The 22,013-nt window shown below is 45.2% G+C and overlaps 1 protein-coding gene across 1 annotated transcript; it reads left to right on the top strand.

Annotated features, from left to right (window-relative positions):
- The first annotated feature begins 771 nt into the window (after positions 1-771).
- Positions 772-20,910, top strand: slco2a1 (solute carrier organic anion transporter family member 2A1). Its single transcript, XM_023953946.1, has 14 exons — positions 772-900; positions 8,056-8,193; positions 8,504-8,666; positions 9,072-9,287; positions 9,996-10,094; positions 10,440-10,579; positions 12,063-12,135; positions 12,222-12,386; positions 12,477-12,672; positions 18,114-18,261; positions 19,312-19,475; positions 19,819-19,883; positions 20,025-20,145; positions 20,241-20,910. The coding sequence occupies exons 1-14, from the start codon at positions 841-843 to the stop codon at positions 20,368-20,370; spliced, it is 1,878 nt and encodes a 625-aa protein (XP_023809714.1). The 5' UTR covers positions 772-840; the 3' UTR covers positions 20,371-20,910.
- Positions 20,911-22,013: the final 1,103 nt, after the last annotated feature.

The following is a 22,013-nucleotide window of genomic DNA, read 5'->3' as shown; positions in this document are numbered from 1 at the left end:
ACTCATTATTTGTTTATTATAAAATTTTAAAGTGACAATCACAGTTCCATAGAAAACATCTGTTTGCTTGTTCCTCTTGCATAAATCCTTTTAAATTTGATTCTGTCAGGTTAGGTTATATGGACAGTGTTTAAGTCCTAATGTATAGTTGCCCAATCCCATATTTCAAGTCCAATTCCCACTAGATATGAATAAATACACACCAATTTGTATATTTTACTCTAAGAAATTAAAAACGTTTATGCTCTCGCGGGCCACATACAATGACATGGAGGGCCACATTTGGCCCCCGGGCCTTGAGTTTGACACATGTGATCTAGAATGTTCTAAGATTGTTCCCTTTGGATTCTTTGGATGTGGAAAAACAACAGTGGTGAACTTTAGGAAACTAACATGTGAATGGATTTGACATTCATTCTAGTTTACTTGTTTGTTTGGACAAAGATTTCATTTCCACTTGATGATCTGGAAGAAATCCAAGAATCTGGAAAACTGTTCAGTAGCAGGAATTTCTGTCTGAGTCTCACTGCTGGGAGTTTGGAGAAAGATGTTCTGGATCCATTTAGATCAGTGAATCAGATTAAATCGGATCCTTCAAAATGAACAAATATTGACTATGAATCGGATCGACACCTGCCATAGAACAAGAACCCCCCCCCTGCCAGCATCCTCTTCATCAAAGGTGGAGATGTTTTTACGCCCGCACACCGCACCGCCCGTTTCCGCCGCGGAGCCCCGCCTCCATCCCGCACGGCCGTGCGGGCCGGCTTACATCACAGGGAGCCGGATAAAAGGCCCCCGCGCCGCGGCGGAGCTAGACAGGAGCCAGCAGGGACGCGGATGGATCTGCAGCCCCAGAAGAACATGAGGAAACCCGGGAGGCTGCGTTGCAGCGTGAAGGTGAGCCTGATGCGTCTGCAGCGTCTGTGCGGGTTTGTGCGGGAGTCCAAACTGCACTCTGATGAGGAAGCCCCACAGGAAAGCAGCCCTTCGTGTTTTAAAAGAGGAAAAGGCTTTTTTTCTTCTGCTTATATTCTAAAGAGGATCATGTTTTTCAGAAGATCAAACTTTTTTGTTTTTACTTTAGTGATTTTCTCTTTTGGTTTCAAACAGATCAGATAGAAACGAGCCTTTAAGAACTGCAGGTCTGCATGCTGGCTTTTGTTTCTGACAGACTGGAACATTTGTCTGAGGAATTGCTTTTGGTTTGAGCTTTCTTTTCGTTGGATTCTCTGAAACAGCATGTCAGACAGCTGGCTACCCATCAATAACTGGAGTGGAACTGGATGTTCCAGCTGTGAGTGCCAACGTGAAACACCGTGATGTCTAAGAACTCTCACCGTGCATACGACACCTTTATCCTCATGTTGTCCAGGTTTGGGGAGGAAGTAAAAACGTTTTAGCAGGACAGTTTGAGAGATTCTGATTACTGTTAAAGTTATCCAGAACCTGTGATGCTGCAGTTTGTCCCCTAAAAGTGTCCACCGTCAGCCGTTGTCTCCTTTGAGTGTCCACTGTCAGCAGTTGTGTCCTAAAAATGTCCACCGTCAGTCGTTCTCTCCTTTAGGTGTCCACCGTCAGTCGTCTCCTAAAAGTGTCCACCATCAGCTGTTGTCTCCTTTGAGTGTCCACCATCAGCTGTTGTCTCCTTTGAGTGTCCACCATCAGCTGTTGTCTCCTTTGAGTGTCCACCAAGAGTCATTGTCTCCTTAAAGTGTCCACCGTCAGTCGTTATCTCCAAAAAGTGTCCACGTTCAGTCATTTTCTTCTAAAAGTGTCCACCGTCAGTCATTGTCTCCTAAAATTGTCCAACGTCAGTCGTTATCTCCAAAAAGTGTCCACGTTCAGTCATTTTCTTCTAAAAGTGTCCACCGTCAGTCGTCTCCTAAAATTGTCTACTGTCAGCAGTTGTCTCCTTTGAGTTTCCACCGTCAGTCGTCTCCTTAAAGTGTCCACCGTCAGTCGCTATCTCCAAAAAGTGTCCACGTTCAGTCTTTGTCTCCTAAAAGTTTCCACCGTCAGTCGTTGTCTCCTAAAAGTGTCCACCGTCAGTCGTTGTCTCCTAAAAGTGTCCACGTTCAGTCATTGTCTCCTAAAAGTTTCCACCGTCAGTCGTTGTCTCCTAAAAGTGTCCACCGTCAGTTGTCTCCTAAAAGTGTCCACCGTCAGCCGTTGTCTCCTTTGAGTGTCCACCGTAAGCCGTTGTATCCTTTGAGTGTCCACCGTCAGCCGTTGTTTCCTAAAAGTGTCCACCGTCAGTCGTTCTCTCCTTTAGGTGTCCACCGTCAGCTGTCTCCTAAAAGTGTCCACCGTCAGCTGTCTCCTAAAAGTGTCCACCGTCAGTCGTCTCCTAAAAGTGTCCACCATCAGTTGTTGTCTCCTTTGAGTGTCCACTGTAAGCCGTTGTCTCCTTTGAGTGTCCACCGAGAGTCGTTGTCTCCTTTAAGTGTCCACCGTCAGTCGTTATCTCCAAAAAGTGTCCACGTTCAGTCATTGTCTCCTAAAAGTGTCCACCGTCAGTCGTCTCCTAAAATTGTCTACTGTCAGCAGTTGTCTCCTTTGAGTTTCCACCGTCAGTCGTTGTCTCCTTAAAGTGTCCACCGTCAGTCGCTATCTACAAAAGGTGTCCACGTTCAGTCATTGTCTCCTAAAAGTGTCCACCGTCAGTCGTTGTCTCCTAAAAGTGTCCACCGTCAGTTGTCTCCTAAAAGTGTCTACTGTCAGTCGTTGTCCCCTGAAAGTGTCCACCGTCAGCTGTTGTCTCCTTTGAGTGTCCACCGTCAGCAGTTGTGTTCTAAAAGTGTCCACCGTCAGTCGTTCTCTCCTTTAGGTGTCCACCGTCAGTCGTCTCCTAAAAGTGTCCACCATCAGCTGTTGTCTCCTTTGAGTGTCCACTGTAAGCTGTTGTCTCCTTTGAGTGTCCACCAAGAGTCGTTGTCTCCTTAAAGTGTCCACCGTCAGTCGTTATCTCCAAAAAGTGTCCACGTTCAGTCATTTTTCTCCTAAAAGTGTCCACCGTAAGTCATTGTTTCCTAAAAGTGTCCACCGTCAGTCGTCTCCTAAAAGTGTCCACCATCAGTTGTTGTCTCCTTTGAGTGTCCACTGTAAGCCGTTGTCTCCTTTGAGTGTCCACCGATAGTCGTTGTCTCCTTTAATTGTCCACCGTCAGTCGTTATCTCCAAAAAGTGTCCACGTTCAGTCATTGTCTCCTAAAAGTGTCCACCGTCAGTTGTCTCCTAAAATTGTCTACTGTCAGCAGTTGTCTCCTTTGAGTTTCCACCGTCAGTCGTTGTCTCCTTAAAGTGTCCACCGTCAGTCGCTATCTCCAAAAAGTGTCCACGTTCAGTCATTGTCTCCTAAAAGTTTCCACCGTCAGTCTTTGTCTCCTAAAAGTGTCCACCGTCAGTTGTCTCCTAAAAGTGTCTACTGTCAGTCGTTGTCCCCTGAAAGTGTCCACCGTCAGCCGTTGTCTCCTTTGAGTGTCCACCGTCAGCAGTTGTGTTCTAAAAGTGTCCACCGTCAGTTGTTCTCTCCTTTAGGTGTCCACCGTCAGTCGTCTCCTAAAAGTGTCCACCATCAGCTGTTGTCTCCTTTGAGTGTCCACTGTAAGCTGTTGTCTCCTTTGAGTGTCCACCAAGAGTCGTTGTCTACTTAAAGTGTCCACCGTCAGTCGTTATCTCCAAAAAGTGTCCACGTTCAGTCATTTTTCTCCTAAAAGTTTCCACCGTCAGTCGTTGTCTCCTAAAAGTGTCCACCGTCAGTTGTCTCCTAAAAGTGTCTACTGTCAGTCGTTGTCCCCTGAAAGTGTCCACCGTCAGCCGTTGTCTCCTTTGAGTGTCCACCGTCAGCAGTTGTGTTCTAAAAGTGTCCACCGTCAGTCGTTCTCTCCTTTAGGTGTCCACCGTCAGTCGTCTCCTAAAAGTGTCCACCATCAGCTGTTGTCTCCTTTGAGTGTCCACTGTAAGCTGTTGTCTCCTTTGAGTGTCCACCAAGAGTCGTTGTCTCCTTAAAGTGTCCACCGTCAGTCGCTATCTCCAAAAAGTGTCCACGTTCAGTCATTGTCTCCTAAAAGTTTCCACCGTCAGTCGTTGTCTCCTAAAAGTTTCCACCGTTAGTCGTCGTCTCCTAAAAGTGTCCACCATCAGTCGTCTCCTAAAAGTGTCCACCGTCAGCCGTTGTCTCCTTTGAGTGTCCACCGTAAGCCGTTGTATCCTTTGAGTGTCCACCGTCAGTCGTTGTCTCCTTTAGGTGTCCACCGTCAGCTGTCTCCTAAAAGTGTCCACCGTCAGTCGTCGTCTCCTAAAAGTGTCCTCCATCAGTCGTCTCCTAAAAGTGTCCACCGTCAGCCGTTGTCTCCTTTGGGATCTCCACCGTCAGTCGTCGTCTCCTATAAGTGTCCACCGTCAGTCGCTGTCTCCTTTGGGATCTCCACCGTCAGTCGCTGTCTCCTAAAAGTGTCCACCGTCAGTTGTCCCCTAAAAGTGTCTACTGTCAGTCGTTGTCACCTAAAAGTTTCCTCCGTCAGTTGCTGACTCAATAAGGTGTCCACCATCAGTCGTCGTCTCCTAAAAGTGTCCACCATCAGCTGTTGTTTCCTAAAAGTGTCCACCGTCAGTCGTTCTCTCCTTTAGGTGTCCACCGTCAGTCGTCTCCTAAAAGTGTCCACCATCAGCTGTTGTCTCCTTTGAGTGTCCACTGTAAGCTGTTGTCTCCTTTGAGTGTCCACCAAGAGTCGTTGTCTACTTAAAGTGTCCACCGTCAGTCGTTATCTACAAAAAGTGTCCACGTTCAGTCATTTTTCTCCTAAAAGTTTCCACCGTCAGTCGTTGTCTCCTAAAAGTGTCCACCGTCAGTTGTCTCCTAAAAGTGTCTACTGTCAGTCGTTGTCCCCTGAAAGTGTCCACCGTCAGCCGTTGTCTCCTTTGAGTGTCCACCGTCAGCAGTTGTGTTCTAAAAGTGTCCACCGTCAGTCGTTCTCTCCTTTAGGTGTCCACCAACAGTCGTCTCCTAAAAGTGTCCACCATCAGCTGTTGTCTCCTTTGAGTGTCCACTGTAAGCTGTTGTCTCCTTTGAGTGTCCACCAAGAGTCGTTGTCTCCTTAAAGTGTCCACCGTCAGTCGCTATCTCCAAAAAGTGTCCACGTTCAGTCATTGTCTCCTAAAAGTTTCCACAGTCAGTCGTTGTCTCCTAAAAGTTTCCACCGTTAGTCGTCGTCTCCTAAAAGTGTCCACCATCAGTCGTCTCCTAAAAGTGTCCACCATCAGCCGTTGTCTCCTTTGAGTGTCCACCGTAAGCCGTTGTATCCTTTGAGTGTCCACCGTCAGTCGTTCTCTCCTTTAGGTGTCCACCGTCAGCTGTCTCCTAAAAGTGTCCACCGTCAGTCGTCGTCTCCTAAAAGTGTCCTCCATCAGTCGTCTCCTAAAAGTGTCCACCGTCAGCCGTTGTCTCCTTTGGGATCTCCACCGTCAGTCGTCGTCTCCTATAAGTGTCCACCGTCAGTCGCTGTCTCCTTTGGGATCTCCACCGTCAGTCGCTGTCTCCTAAAAGTGTCCACCGTCAGTTGTCTCCTAAAAGTGTCTACTGTCAGTCATTGTCACCTAAAAGTTTCCTCCGTCAGTTGCTGACTCAATAAGGTGTCCACCATCAGTCGTCGTCTCCTAAAAGTGTCCACCATCAGTCGTCGTCTCCTATAAGTGTACACCGTCAGTCGCTGTCTCCTTTGGGATCTCCACCGTCAGTCGCTGTCTCCTAAAAGTGTCCACCGTCAGTTGTCTCCTAAAAGTGTCTACTGTCAGTCGTTGTCACCTAAAAGTTTCCTCCGTCAGTCGCTGACTCAATAAGGTGTCCACCATCAGTCGTCGTCTCCTAAAAGTGTCCACCATCAGCTGTTGTTTCCTAAAAGTGTCCACCGTCAGCCGTTGTCTCCTTTAGGTGTCCACCGTCAGCTGTCTCCTAAAAGTGTCAACCGTCAGCCATTGTCTCCTCTAAGTGTCCACCGTCAGTCGCTGTCTCCTAAAAGTGTCCACCATCTGTTGTTGTCTCCTTTAGGTGTCCACGTTCAGTCGTCGTCTCCTCAAAGTGTCCACCATCAGTTGTTGTCTCCTTTAGGTGTCCACCGTCAGTTGTTTGTTGCAGCTTCTTCTGAGGTGTTTGCTCCATCAGCTTCAAAGCATGGCAAAGCGAACCACGCAACAAACTCTTCCATCCATCCGTCCGTCCATCCGTCCATCCATCCCTCCGTCCACACAGAGGAGGTACTGTTTAGTGTTTCCTCCTCAACAGGAGGACAGGATCGGGTGGGCAGCGTCCTCACAGACCGTTCCTTATGTCCAGCTTCTGCCGTTACTCATTTGAAATCAGAGGCAGGACTTCCCATAATTCAACAGCAGGTTGAAGGCGGAGACGATGACCTGCAGGCTCAGATGCCTGCAGCTTTGATGAAGAACGCAGCCCTGCGCAGCCACATTCCTGTGCAGACAAGCATCACCTTATTGTTTCCCACGTGACGTCTGCGCAGATCAACACTTGCCTCACGTCGTCTCCTTCTCCCGAACAGCATTGCTTGCTGTCTTCGTGCTCTCATTTTTGCAGGCCAGCCTCTCACCAGAAGCGTGCGGAGCTCAGATTTAGCCTGAGCTTTGTTTGACCTGAACCAGAAACCAAAGACATGTTTTGCCTGAACGAGCAAACGGGTCCCATCCAGGCCTTCTGAGGACCGAGGCCCGTTTGGAGGGAAATGAGGAGATGGGCTGCAGCATGAAAGCATCTGTTGTGTGTGCTTACAGAGCATAAAGCTGAGCTTTAATTGCAGCGTTAACTGCTGGCTCTGTCCCGGTGGGGCTGTCTCTGAGGACAACAGCCTGGATTTATCACTGTTTTTCATACCAGGTTCTGTTTTCATCTCTGCATGAATGTGTGCGATAGCGCGAGCTGGTTCTCCCTCCGTGCACTGATTCTGATCTGTTTGTGTGTTTAGACTGTGCTGAAGCCCAAACGCTTCACTCTGTGTTGTGTTTAATCCTGTTTGTTATTGTACTCCCACACATGCCTTTTCAGAGGATTTTGGTGATTTGGAACCAAAGCATTTCTCCTCTGTGGGTCTGAGCATCAAAGCCGCTGAAGAACAATGCTGTTTGGAAGAAAACTAAAACTGGATGGACCTTACAGAATTCTGCTGAACTGTCGCTGAGTCACTTCAGTAATTTGTAGGAATGTTGTTGAGAAATACGCTCGAACCGCAGCAGATAGAGCCGTAAGTCTTTGTCAAGTCCTCCTTACAGCACCTGGAGGAGTAGATCTGCCAGGTGCTGTATGGAGGACTTGATGCTTATTATTTAGGATTAAAAAAAGCTGATGGATTTTCTACCTGGACCCCAAAAATGTCCTCACCATCCTCATCGTGGAAAGCTTCAGCTGGAAAGGCTGCAGATGAAGCTTCTGCAGACCCCCCCCCGCTAAATCTTTCTTTGAATGCAGGGAAGCTTCCTCAAGGAGACGTATTTTTTTTTAATCGTTGGCTCTGAGCATCAAAGCCGCTGAAGAACAATGCTGTTTGGAAGAAAACTAAAACTGGATGGACCTTACAGAGTTCTGCTGAACTGTCACTGAGTCACTTCAGTAATTTGTAGGAATGTTGTTAAGAAATACGCTCGACCCGCAGTAGATAGAGCCTTAGGTCTTTGTCACAGGATCTCTGCCAGGTGCTTTAAAGATGCTGTAAGGAGGACTTTATGCTGAAAAGTACATTATTATTTAGGGTTAAAAAAAAAAGCAGGTGGATTTTCTACCTGGACACCAAAAAAGCCGTCAGTCGTCGTCTCCTAAAAGATGTTTTTGTTTTTCTCTGACATTAAAGTGACCCGGCTACAGCATTCAAACATAGTTTTTCTTTCTATTTCGTGTAATTAAAGGATGAAGTTCATTTGGTCTGAAACGTTTTGAGTTCTTGGCTCTGGTATTAAACAGCGAGGTCGCCCTGAAAAGCCTCCAGACGCTAAGCTGGGGTTCTGCACGGCTTCATTTCCTGTTAATGAGTCGGCGGTCTGTTCCTTCCAGCTGTTCGTCCTGTGCCACGGCCTCCTGCAGCTGTCTCAGCTGCTCTACACCACCTACTTCAAGAGCATCATCTCAACAATCGAGAGACGCTACGGCCTCAGCAGCTACTCGTCGGGAACCATTTCCTCTCTGAATGAGGTACGAGCCAAACGCTCCTCAGGTCTGCGTTGGAGGACCGGCGGCCGGTGAGGTGCTGAGGAAGGCCTTCTGCTTCCTTCTAGTCTCAGACAGTTCAGGCAGGGTTTTTAGGAGATCTGGATGTTTTTGGTCTGTCAAACAGGCATGATGCCTGTTGCAACAACATCACCTTGTTGACGTTTGTTATCTGCTGCATTTCTGCCACATTTCCTGCCAGCGCAGACCAAACGAGGCTGAGTGTTCCTGCTGGGTTCCTGCCGCCTCAAAGACTTTCTCAGAGAATCCCAATTTGTGTGGTCTGTCTTCTCAGGTCAGCAACAGCATCCTGATCGTGTTTGTCAGCTACTTCGGGAACCGGGTCCACCGGCCTCGCTTCATTGGACTGGGCGGTGTGCTGATGGCTGTTAGTGCCATAATCCTCACCTTACCTCACTTCCTGTCCGAGTCCTACGATTTCGACTCTGTTTTGCACAGTAAGGCAGCTCTGTAGCTCTCTGGCTTGTCTGGGACCACTCATTGAATGTGGAGCACAGCAGGGAGACATTTTGGAACCTTTGCTTGGCCTTAATGTCTGCAGCTTTTCCTCAGAAAGCTCTGTCATCCTCTGCAGGACACAATCATCTGAATCTTGGTTGAACAGAAGATTAGCTTAATAAATCAGGGCCTCATTCATGGTGTGTTTCACTAAGATCAGCAGGGATTAGGATGACCTCCTAGATGTTTTGCATTTGTTTTCACAACGTAACATGGCTCCAGACAGCGGGTCAGTGGAGGGTCAGAGACACTTCAGGAAATGAAAGGACCCCCCCTGTGCTGTCATTAACTCGCTCTGTGCTTTCCCCTTGTTTATCTTTGCACGACCACCCGATGAACCCCAGACCGCCACGACATCTGCGTCCTGCAAGCGAACAACAGCAGCACCGCCGACTCCTGCAGCCGAGACGAGAGCAAGCGTCTGAAGGACACCAGCAACCTGTGGCTGCTCATGGGCAGCGCTCAGCTGCTGTTCGGCGTGGGCTCCGTCCCCATCCAGCCCTTCGGCATTTCCTACATAGATGACTTTGCAGAAAAGAACAACTCCCCTCTCTACATAGGTGAATGGCCACAGGTCCACAAACAGTACGTGTGTGTGTGTGTGTGTATGTGTGTGTGTGTGTGTGTGTGTGTGTGTGTGTGTGTGTGTGTGTGTGTGTGTGTGTGTGTGTGTGTGTGTGTGTGTGTGTGTGTGTGTGTGTGTGTGTGAGGAGAAAACAGTTCAAGTTCTGCTCATCTCCATGGAAAAGCAAGAACATGTTTGCTGGATCTTTGACCTTTGGAAGGACAAAATTCTGTTCCTCTGTTTCAAAATCAGCTCAAATCCTCTTTTTTTTAGGTTGCTGCAAACATTTAAAGTGACAGATTTGGGGAGGTTTTAATGTACAGAACATGAGGCAGAAGACCCAAATGCGTGTGGGAGTCCAGCTAGGCCTCTGCCAGACGAAAGGCTTGACGTCACTATGCAGGTTGACGTGCCAGATATGGATCTGGATGTGTTTTCTCTCATGTCACCGCTCTGAGATCAGATGCTTTCAGGGAGAGGTTTTTGGAGCAGAGGATAAATACTGCGTTCATCCAACATGATTAAAGGGAAAGTTTGTTCAAGCTGGTAAACATCTGGAAGTTCTGATGAAGACACGATGAGGTCAGAACAAAAGTTGGAAAAGATGTTTTTGGTTTAAGCTCGCACAGGCACATGTGAGGAAGAGGAAGAGGAAGAGGCAGGTTTTAGGCTGACTGCTCCTCGTGTCTCCTGTGATCCACAGCCATCCTGTATGCGGTGTCTGTGTTCGGCCCCGTCATGGGCTACCTGCTGGGCTCGTTTGCTCTGCAGATCTACGTGGACGTGGACAGGATCAGTTTGGGTATGGATGAAGTCCATGTATTCAAAAAAACTTACAAGATGTCACCGATGGAACTGTACAAGGCTAGAAATGATCAATAAAAACAAACAAGCAAATGGCACATAGGTGCTATACAGAAGGTAATGTGAATGTTTTTGGAAAAGAAAACCTATAAATAGAAATACGCACAACATTGGGTGTTGTAAAAAGGGGTGGGATCCTTCTCGTTTATCTGTCTATTTTAAACTTTTGTGTTTATTTTGCTTTTGTGTTTGAAGTAGAAAAATAGAAGTTTTAGGGCTTACTGGGGATCGTGGATGCTCCTCTGTCCTGTGTGACCTCTCACTGGGTCTGTATTTCCTGCAGGAAAGGAACAAGGGTTATCACTGGGGGACCCCCGCTGGGTGGGGGCCTGGTGGATGGGTCTGCTCATCGCCACGGGCTGCCTGGTCCTCACCTCCGTCCCGTACTTCTTCTTCCCTCGCCGGATGCCTTCAGAGAGCAAAGTAGGTTTCAGTTAAACCTGTGGTGCAAACAGCGTTCAGAAAAGGTTGAAAACAGACTGTATTTGTATTTAGGTCCGTTCTTACATTTGCTTTGAGTTCTCTGCAGCAGCAGTCATTACAATCACACAACGTTTCATGCTTTAAACACATTCAGTTTTTTGAATGAGCATTTTAGTCATGGAAATAATATTGTAAGAAAAAAGACGATGATAACAGACGAGAAGCAACATCTCAGTCTTAAATGTCTCATGTCTGAAATAAACACACTTCTAGAAACTATTAGACCAAACAAGAATCTAGTAAAATATTTTGTCTGAAATGAAGCAGTGAGGAAAATGGAGTCAAAGTCAAAGTCAGCTTTATTGTCAAATATGCTGCACACACACATGACACACAGCACAGATGAAATGACTTTCCTCTCGCCCCACAGTGCAAGCATCTTATAAAATAACAACTGTAATAAGCAATCTAAAGAATACAAAAGAGCAATGAGACGCTTAAAGTGACAACAGTGCTAAGAACAGTGAGTAGATGAGTCAGTGATGGCAGTCTTTGGTGAAGATGATGTTCTGAACAGGTGTGAAAGATTTTCAGTATAAGTTTGTAGCAGGGAGTGGAGGGGGCAGAGGGGGGGGGGGGGCAGGGAGGGAGTTGAGTTTCCTTATTGCCTGATGGAGTAAACTCTCCTTGAGTCTGCTGGTTCTGGACTGGAGGCTTTGCAGTCTCCGCCCTGCTGGCAGCAGGAGGAAGTGACTGGGATGGGTCCCCGGGTGGGAGGGGTCCCCGGGTGGGAGGGGTCCCCCGCAATCCTGATGGCTTTGCGGGTGAGGTGGGAGTGATAATCACTGAGTGGAATCACTGATTTGGATTTTTGGATTCTAGAATACAAACTACGCTTTAATTGATGTAGTCTTCTCATTCAGAACAGACACACATACGTAAAGGTTTACATTTTTCCTTCTGTAAAGGTTAGAATGAAATTGTAAACCAAACCGGTGGTTCTGTGGAACGGCTCATGCTATACTGACCCCTACTGGCTTCATGCCAGTACTGCATCATTGTCTGACGAGGCTCTCTGACATGAATCTGTCATTTCGTCTTTTGTTGATTCATTTGGGGGTTTTCATCCTTTTGGGTTGTGAGCTTGATGCTCAGACTTTATCAGTGATGACTGTGTGAGTCCTCCTCTCCAGTCCATCAGAACTCCTGTCAACCTTCTCGACATGTTTCTGTTGTGAGATGAGGACTCCTACTCTTCCTCTCCTGATGGATGCTGGTTGTACTGAAATTCAAACTTTTAAGTCTTTCATCACTTTATAAAGACACATTTCTTTAAAAAAACTAATTACAATCAAGAGAATATTCATGAGTGGGCCTGAAATGAAGATCTTTATAATGCTGACCTGTGGAATGATTGTCTGGATTCTGGATGAACGCTGAACGAGACTGAACATCAGAACCTTTGGGTTGGTTCTTTTTCCAGGAGACTAAAAGTCAAACCGTCCTGAATGAAGACTTGAGGAAAGCAGACATCTCTCTGTTCGAGTTCCTTAAAAGTGAGTGGGTCAGATTCAATTATTTTGTTCTCTTCTGGATTTTTCCTCCAACGCCTCTGATGTGTGTCTGCCTGTCATTGAATCAGTGTTTCCCAGGATGCTTGTCAACCTGCTGCTGAACCCGTTTTTCCTGCTGCTGGTCCTGGCGCAGTGCTGCTTCTCCTCCGTCATCGCAGGCCTGTCCACCTTCCTCAGCAAGTTTCTGGAGCGGCAGTACGCAGCTTCCATTTCCTACGCCAGCCTGCTCGTGGGTAGGTTTGGCCGAATGTGGAGTTCAGTCTGACAGAGCAGTGACTTTCTCTTGACGTTTTGGAGAAAACAAAGCCCTTGGTGCTCCTCAGGTGCTGTGAATCTGCCTTCCGTGGCTGTGGGCATGCTGGCAGGTGGGATCATCATGAAGAAAGTGGGGCTTTCCATGAAGGTCATCCCACGTTTCTCTGTAGTTATGCTCACCTTTTCCACCCTGCTCTGCATCCCGCTCTTCTTCATGGGCTGTCCGACCCAGAAAATATCAGGAGTTAACGACAGGCTGGACGGGTGAGTTTATGCTCATCGCTGTAACGTTTCATTTTTGAAGAGAACCTGTTTAGTCCTGAGCATCGGCCCTCCATGAAGAACTCTTTGGATGTTTGCTGCTAATTTGCCTCCAATCTTTTAAATCAGGGGTGTCAATCTCATTTTCACAGAAGCCACATCAGCATAGTGTCTGTCCTCAAAGGGCCAGAAATAACTTACACATGTAACGAAATGTAATGAAAAATAATCGTAACTACTCCTTAATGTTAAATAACTAATTATTTATCATAACTTTTTTAAGTGACAACTACAGTTGGATAGAAAACGTATGTTTGCTTGTTTGCTCTAGCATAAATCCTTTTAAATTTCAGTTTAGGTTATATGGACAGTGTTTAAGTCCTAATGTATAATTGCTCGATTTCCCCTAGATATGAATAAATACACATTAAAACTTTAACGCTCTGGCGGGCCACAAAAAGGTCATGGCGGGCCACATTTGGCCCGCGGGCCTTGAGTTTGACACATGTGCTCTAAAACCTGGAGAAAAATAAGCTACTTTTCCCTTAGTTAGTTTCTGAACTATCAACTTCCGTGGATCATGACATGTGTTACGCCCCCTTCTGAGTCTAGGGGTACCTAAGGGGGCATAACATAAAAAGTAATGGTTTAGCCATCAAATTGACTGTAACACAATCATCAAACAAATGTCTTCATACAAAAGTATAACAAGTTTTCTTTACAAATAAATGATCAACCACCAACAAAAACTAAAAGTGAAGCAAAAAGGCTTCAGGTGGAAACCAAGAACAAAACAACAAACAAAACCCACCTAACTGAAATCTTAGCTGTACAAAGGAAAGGGGAACACAAAGATAAACACCAACAAAAACAGGAGAAAACATGTACTAAAGAAAATGGCAGTTCACCCCTACTGCTTCACTTAACATAACTACAAACCAAAAGACTAAACAGAGTGGGCACAAAACCACAAAATTCTAAAACACAACACTAAAGTGCAGCACAACTAAACAGGTTGTGAAAATGGACACTTGTTGCTGCAAGGCTCCCTTCTCACAGGCTGTGTAATTCCAGACTCTGCATCAAACTAACAGCTACTTCTTCATAAAAAATAGTTGTCATCCATAAAATGAATATACTTCATTTGGTTTACTGGATTAAGTTAAAGAAAAACAAATAGAATTGTCTGCATGACAGTGAATTTGTTTCCATCATCTCACTCATCTCAACTCTGGGTGTTTGACAGATGGAAAAGTCTATTCAAGGTTGTAAAAAATGGACTTTGTTTTTAAAGGAAACAGCGTCCCGTTTAGAAAGAAAAACACTCCAAGGATAAATCCAGACGGTGTCCAAAATTAACACTCGCTAGGTGCCAAATAAGACCATATTTTCTGTTGGAGGAGTCAAATCTAGTTTCAGTGATTCTGAAACTAGTACTGAAATTGAAGTTGTGTGATTCCTGCTGACTTCAGGGATATTCGTTCATGAGCAGCTCAAAAGTGTAGTGGTGCGCCTTTGACCTTTCTGTGCATGTCTCTCCATCTGTGTGAAGTCATCCAGATTAGTTTCAGAACCTCGTCTGCAGTCTGGGCTCCTGGACACCAGAGCTCACGGGCTTTCAGGGAAGTCACTCTGTGTGCACGGGAGTGACACTTTCATGCAGGAAAACTGCATTGAAGGCCGCATTTACGCTGCAAGGTTCAAGTGACCCAATTCCGATTTTTTCCTCTCATGTGGCACAGATCGGATATGACCGGTGGACGTGTAAGCAGGAAAAAACGCATGGATTCCGATTTTCTCAGATCGGATACAGCCCCCATTCATATGTGGAAATAAATCGGAAACGTACATTTGCGTGTGCCATGTAAGCAGACAAATCGGATATTCCCCAGTAAATGCGAGTCCTACGTCAGTGACGTCAATTCAGGACACCACCAACTGAGATCACATGACTCATTAAGGTGCTTTTGTGTGCTGATTTTGCTGTTCGAGGACAGCTGGAGCCCCATCAATGTGTTCCCTTTCAGCCTCAGGCTTCAGACTTTTCACCATGCTAAACGTTTGCCGTTTGGACCAACACGCATCGTCTAAAAGTGCTTTTATTACTGTTATGATTATTTTTAAGGGCCCGCTCGCTCATAATTTTTTAAATCTGTGCGGTCAGTGCTCAGGTCCGCGGAAGGCGGAAATGCTGCTACGTTACGTAGTCCTGAGAACGTCTACGTTTGACAGTTTCAGCATTGTATCGTGTAAATGCAAAAATCTGACACGGGTCACTTTTAAAAGATGATGTAAGCGGGTCGTCAAAAAATCGGATTTGGGCATCAAGACCTGCAGTGTAAATGCAGCCTAAGTGAGTCCATACAGGAATCTGCTGTGAGATCATATCTGCTTGGAGAACATGTCAGCTCACAGGGTGAAGAATCAGACGTTCCAGGGTTTCATGTTGTGGTTGCTGCAGCACAAACAGCTGGAAGTTACAGCAGTTGTGATTATTTCATTAAGGATTTTCAACTAAAGGCTGTAGGAGGACGCACAAATAAATCTGAGCCTGGGGGTGTTTGTGTCCCTGTGGTGCTGATCTCACCCTAACCCTAACCTCCTTTGCTGTCTGCTTGACTCTCAGCCTGGTTGGGTTCCTGGAGAGTAATGCGGTAAAGCGAGAGTATCATTAGATTCCATAACATCATCATCCACAGTAGAACACAGACACTCACCTGGGCACAGGTACCAGCTCACCTTCACTCACACAGGATTGCAGGAAGCGTTCAGGAATGACATATACTGGACAAATGTATATGTGTGTGTGAGTTGATTTGGATCTGTATTGTGTATGTGTTAAAATGTTAAAATGTGTGAAGGTTTTTGAAGCCTGCAGGTATGTTGGTAATATCTGGGTGTGTCTATGTCCAACCGCCCCATTGATAAATATCTACATGTGACAGTTATGAGCAACTTGTTGCCTCTTTCTCTTTGTAGTCCTGACCCCCCCCCCCCCTCCTTTGTGTTTCTATGATCCTCCTCCAACTTCTTCATCCCCTTTTTCCTCTCTTGTACCAGGTCCCTCATCTCTATTATCACACTCTTCCTCCGTCTTCTTTTGGTCCAAAAAGAAATGCACACAAATATAAAGTTTAGCTTCAAATCCAAAAGGGGTTTATTCAAATACACCCCTCATGTGTCTGAAGCCTTGTAACCCTCTATTGTAACAGGAACATCTGTCCAACACAAGAGGCCTTCAGCTCTGATCTGTTTTCTGAGCTGCTGGACAGGATAAGGGAAAAAAAGGAAAAGAATGCAAAATACCTGCATTACCTTTGGGATTCGGTTGTTAGTTGGATTCAGCTCCTTGACTCATATGATAAAAGCCATCAGCACATACACCTTTCTATTGGAGAGGAGTGTGTGCGGTGGCGCTGCTGGAAGGGGATGATGTATAATAGAGAAATACTGCAGTGGGACGGTCAACTGAGATCACAGAATACTGAATGTGTCTATTTTGGGATGCACGGGGGAACTGTGCTACGAGTTGAGAGGAAATAAACCCAGAGAAATCACAGTTACCTCATTTTCTTCTTTGGTTTTAGCTCCTGGCAGCTTGTTTGTTTTGACCTCTGCTTGCCTAAAATCCAGATCCGTTCTTGTCATCAGTCACTGTCAATATTGTGAGTGCAAAGGTTGCAGAATGGAATTTTTTTTTGCTAACTAATGGAGTTTACAGAGCAGAGCTGCAGGGGGGTCAATCTAGAGAACCAGCTTTGTCACAGAGGAAGCTCTGGAAAGTTCTTTTCTCTGGGAAAAATTGTTTTATTCAAAAAAATCCTCATTATGTCAGCCACTCAATTCCTTTAAAAGAATAGCTAAATACTGCTACAGCTGATTACGGCTGCACGGTGGCGCAGTGGTTAGCACTCTTTCCTCACAGCAAGAAGGCCCCCAGTTCAAGTCCCGGCTGGGGGACCTGAACCAGAACATCAATGGGGGTCCTTTCTGTGTGGAGTTTGCATGTTCTCCCCGTGCATGCAGGGGGTTTCTCCGGGGACTCCGGCTTCCTCCCACCGTCCAAAAACATGCTTCATAGGTTCATTGGTTAACCTAAATTGGGTGTAAATGTGAGAGTGCATGGGTGTGTGATTGCGGACACTCTACCCTGCGACAGAGTGACGACCTGTCCAGGATGCCCCCTGCCTTCGCCCTAAAGAGGCCGGGATAGGCTCCACCCGTGATCCCGAAAGGGAACAAACAGAAGAAGATGAATGAATGATGAATGGCCAGATGATAGCATTGTTGTATGTTTAAGTAAATAGTGTATTGCAAAACTGTAGTATGCTGTGCAGTCCCAGTCAGCTGTAGTTCAAATTCAATTATTATTTAAATTATGCCCTGGATATTTAAACATTAGTTTAAAGACGGGAAATAGCAGCATCTGTAATTTAATTTCTGTAAGCTTTAGCCTTTGATGAAAACACGTTTTATGTTTCTCTTCCATTAAGATTCTTCAGGAAAATAGGTTAAAATGCACAAAACCTGAAAATAACGAAACATAAAAAGTTGTCTTGTCTTTCAGACCCACTGTGATGAAAACAGTGTTTTTGTGTTAGTTTTCTCATGATGGAAGACATGCATATTACATTCATTAAAAAATAAATAATAATAACCGCTTGATCTTCATTCTAATTTTTTCATGTCCAAAACGAAACACACTTACATGAAGAAAATTAGGCTTAAAATAGGATTTCTATATTCAAATTTTTGAGAATCAGTAGCAGATGAAAAAATTATGTTTAAAAAAGTTTGTAGATGTTACGTAGGAAATACAACGGGGGGACCAAAGTTCTGCTCCATTCCGATGATCCACTGTCAGACAAATAGATCCATGAACGTCTTTGTTTGTTTTCCTCGTCTGAGCTGGAATCTGGATCTAAACTTGACGGCTGGATAACTCTGATATTGGTCAGCAATTCTTTTGCACCGGTAAGGAGTTGTGTGGGGCTGCACGCTAGTGGGAGAGAAAGTAGACAAAGGGATGATGGGAAATGAGGGAAGGCTCAGTCTGTGCCAGCAGTCCCACCCACAACACAGAAGTAAATTTCAGATGACCTCCTGTCACTTTGCAGAAACCATATCCTAGAAAATGACAGGTTTTTTACATCGTAGCTAAAAATGGCATAACACAGATAAAAGACCACTGAGAATGCTTTTACAACAGATCAAAAGATGATCGGTTAATTAGAAAAGCATGTCAGAGTTTAGTATTGAAAAAACAAACAAAAGCAAAACGTTTAGTTTGTCTGAGTGTTTTGTAACTGTCAGGACACAGTGAGACGGCAGAATTGTATTCTTTCAAAGGGACAAAAAGCTTAAACCAAGAAACGCCGAGTCTGTGTCATGTCAGTTTAAAAACTAGGGGCCTGAACTGCTCTGAACTCTTTTGTCCTCCACAGATCTTTATCCATCTGCTATCAGAACTGCTCCTGTCCTGCCTCTGCCTTCAACCCTGTGTGTGGCTCAGATGGCGTCGAGTACATTTCTCCGTGTCACGCCGGCTGCACAAACTTCACCAGAGACCCCAACAACACGCACAAGATTCAGGTCAGTGCGGATGTTCCAGCGCTCCTCAGTGAAGAGGTGGTTGTGATGAATCAGTTACCTGAGGATTTTAAGAGAACAGGAAGAGTCCCTAATATCATCTTTGAAAGATTAGTATGATGAACGCCACTTTTTACTTTTCAAACCACAAAGCCAGGCCCGTGTGAGTGTGCACATCCTGCTGGTTGTGTGCAGACATGCAGTGCTGTATGTCGATGCAGAGATCGAACTTCCCTTCAAAGTTTCTGTGGTTTCTGCTCAACAGGGCACAGAAAGCCCTTCCTAAAAATGAAAAACATCTCCTTTTTTCATGTAAAGGAGGGAGTAGCTGGTGCCAGTCAGCTGTACGGTGGAAACATGGCTGGTAAAGTGGCAGAAGAAGACGGAGCTTAGAAAAAAAGCAGCATTTTCTTGGAAGTTGTCCCTACATGCACGAGTATGATGCATAGGAAGGAATGAAGCGAGTCCTCGAGTCTTTGAGTGATGGAGCTGTCAGGAACTAGAAAGGGAATCTGCTGAATTTCCCTGTCATTGATGCTGCTTGAATACTTTCCGTTTACATCCCTCAGGTGAAACTTTCCTTATAAAACAAGAACATCCAGAAAGTATCACCACGTTCACAAACAGAATCTCTAACCGTGAATGGCTGAATAACCCAGTGAGCCTAAAACAGCAGCTGATGCCAAACTCGCTTTACTGGCTGTGGGGGAACGTCTCTAAAGGAAACCAAACCAGGGAGTGTCGATGTGGTTTTGGAGTCCTAGCAGTGCACTATCAGTCAAATTCACTCAATACAAGCTTAAATGTAGACAGAGCTACCTAATGGGTTCCTGTTTTGAGGTCTGGGGCAAATGTTGATGTTTTTGTGTGCATTTACACATCCAATTGTTGGGTCTAATGAATTTCTCCAAGCTCTTCTGCTGCTGCTGCCATAACATCTGTTCTGTGCCTCAGTCTGGATGTTGCTGCTAAATCAGTCTAATCTTAAAAAGACCACGGAAATTCAGCCTTGGTGTGCTGCTCTGACAGCGTTTGCTTCCTTTCTGCATGCAGGTGTACACAAACTGCAGGTGTATACCAGGCGGTCAGAGTCAGGCCCATTCAGGTCCATGTGGAAACAGCTGCTCTCATCTGCTCGTGCCCGTCATCCTCGTCATCTCTCTGGCATCCTTCATCGCTTGCTTCAGCCACAACCCAATATACATGATGGTGCTCAGGTAACAAACCCAGGCCGCACATTTCAGTCTTCAGCTGGCAGTTACTACTCTACAATGGATGTTTTTTAGAAGACAAACCCAAATGTTGACTGTAAAATCCCTTTCTGTTTCTTGTTGAGGGTCAGCCATGTTTTATACTGGCTTTTAAAAATATCGTTTGACGGCCATTTCCACCGCAGCCTCTAAAGCTCCCATCCAGACTCGCTCATCCATGAGAAAAACATAAGCAGTGCTTTGAGAAGTCTGGTGATTTTAATTACACAAGACGTTTATCATTCAAAAGCAGAAGCCTGAGTAGAAAGTCTACGTCTTCTTCGCTGACCCATTTTTGTCCATGTCACAGATGCGTTCCTTCTGAGGAGAAGTCATTTGCTATTGGAATCCAGTTCTTACTCATGAGGATGTTAGGTAAGCGCCAACAGAAACTATGAGCTCAAATCAGGATTAGCTTAAAGTGAAATTGAGAACAGATTGTACATTTGAAAAATTGATATTGTAAAAAAAAAAAAAAAAAACTGTTTGCAGTAATATTTGCATTTGTCCCTTCAGCCTGGCTTCCAGCTCCAGCACTTTTTGGCGTGGCCATTGATTCTTCTTGCATCAAATGGAAGCTAGTGTGTGGAAAGAAGTTTAGCTGTAGTTACTACGACAACGGCCTCTTTAGAAGCTGGTAGGAACGTTAATCTCTCTGCATTAATTATCATATACATATATAGCTGTGAGCACAATAGCTCACTCATTTTTGGTGCATTTTTCCCCCTGCAGGTACTTGGGTTTGCAGGTGGGTTTTAAAACCCTGGGCATTGCCATTTTGATGCTGGTGGGGTGGAAGGTGCAGCGGACCAAAGAGTACAGTCTGGAAGAGAAGAAGTCTGAAGGATTGCTAAGGCCCTAGCGGCTCCGTTGGTCCAGGCCCTTCACCCTTTTGCTGCGGTCGGAAACATCTGGTGGCGGGTTGAGCCGAGAGGAGCTGCATCAGTCAGAAGAATGGATAATCAAAGATTTCTGCACGGCCACCGTGCCTGACTGCTGCAGAGGGAAGAACAATGTGGATAAATGTATGGCTCATGTTTAGAACAAACAATATTTTACTCATCATAAATGAAGGCAAGACGCTAAAGCGTCCCTCATCCATAGCACTGGTACATTCCAATATTGAACGTGCATCAGTGGTGGTCGCTGACTGATCATCAGAGCAGCTGCACGTCTTCATAAATGAACTGTTCTCCCGTGTTTGGAACCCTTTGCACTGTATGTAATTAAGTAACTGTTGCTCAATATTTAAATTATTTTTATAGTCGTTTTCCTTGAAAGCAGACTTTTGTAATAACCACAATAAAACCACTTGTAGTCTCTTTCAGTTATAGTACATTTTACGTGCCAAGCACAGATGCTTCAACTCATATTTTTATTAAAAAAAGAAAAAAGAATGAAACAATGCTCAGATGTTTATTGAATTCACTGTATTACACCACACTTCAAAAGTATAAATTTCGACAAATTTGATTGGAAAATTAGGCATAAATCCACTTTATGGACTACATACAGTTGTGCTCATAAGTTTTCATACCTTAGAAGAAATGATGATTGCTTGACCCTTTTTTGGAGAATATGAATAACACAAAAACTTTCTTTCCACTCATAGATAGTGGTTGGTTGAAGCCATTTATTGTTTACTCTTTTTAAAACCTAGTGACAACAGAAACTTCCCTAATGAAACCCTGTTCAAAAGTTGGCAGCCGCTGATGACTTTGTTCTGACAAAGCTGATCCAAAAGGGCTTGAACGACAGCTAAAGGTAAACGTCCTCATCTGTGACTCGTTTGTCTGTAATCAATGTGTGTACACTGAAGGTCTTGGAGTTTCTGGGCTTCCAACAGATGTTTGTATCCTTCATCCAGTGCTGCACTGACATCTCTGGATCCTGAGTCATGGGGAAAGCCACAGAGCTGTCAACAGATGTATGGGAAAAGGTAACGGAACTGGACAAACCAGGAAAAGGATATAAAAATATATCCAAGGATCTGAGAATGCCAGTTGGCAGTGTTCAGACTAAGAAAGGGAAAGTGATGGCTTCTGTTGAGACCAAACCACGGTCACAACCATTTCTGTCAAAACTGCCAGAAAAAGTCTTAAGGATGCAGAGACAAATTCACAAATAATTTCTGCTGTGATCCAGGACTCTGAAAAATGTTTCCTGACGTACAATAAGGAGACGAAAAATGGGTTGCATGGTAGAGTTGCCATAGAAATTGCCCTTTTTTGTGCAAAAAAATGGCAGATTTACAACACGCCAAACAGCACAGAGACACGCCTCCAAACTTCTGGACCAAGGTCATTTAGGGCAGTGTTTCCCAACCCTGGTCCTCAGGGCACACTGTCCTGCATGTTTTCCATGTTGCCCTGCTTATGCACACCTGATTCCAATCATCATCAGGCTCTGTAGAGGCCTGACGATGCCAGTCATCAAAGGCAAGTGTGTTTGAGCAGGGTTAAGGACAGCGTAGAGGACCAGGGTTGGGAAACCCTGCTTTAGAGT

This window comes from Oryzias latipes, chromosome 4, assembly GCF_002234675.1.
Source record: "Oryzias latipes chromosome 4, ASM223467v1".
NCBI classification, from domain to species: Eukaryota; Metazoa; Chordata; class Actinopteri; order Beloniformes; family Adrianichthyidae; genus Oryzias; species Oryzias latipes.
This window is presented reverse-complemented; position numbering and strand designations above follow the sequence as displayed.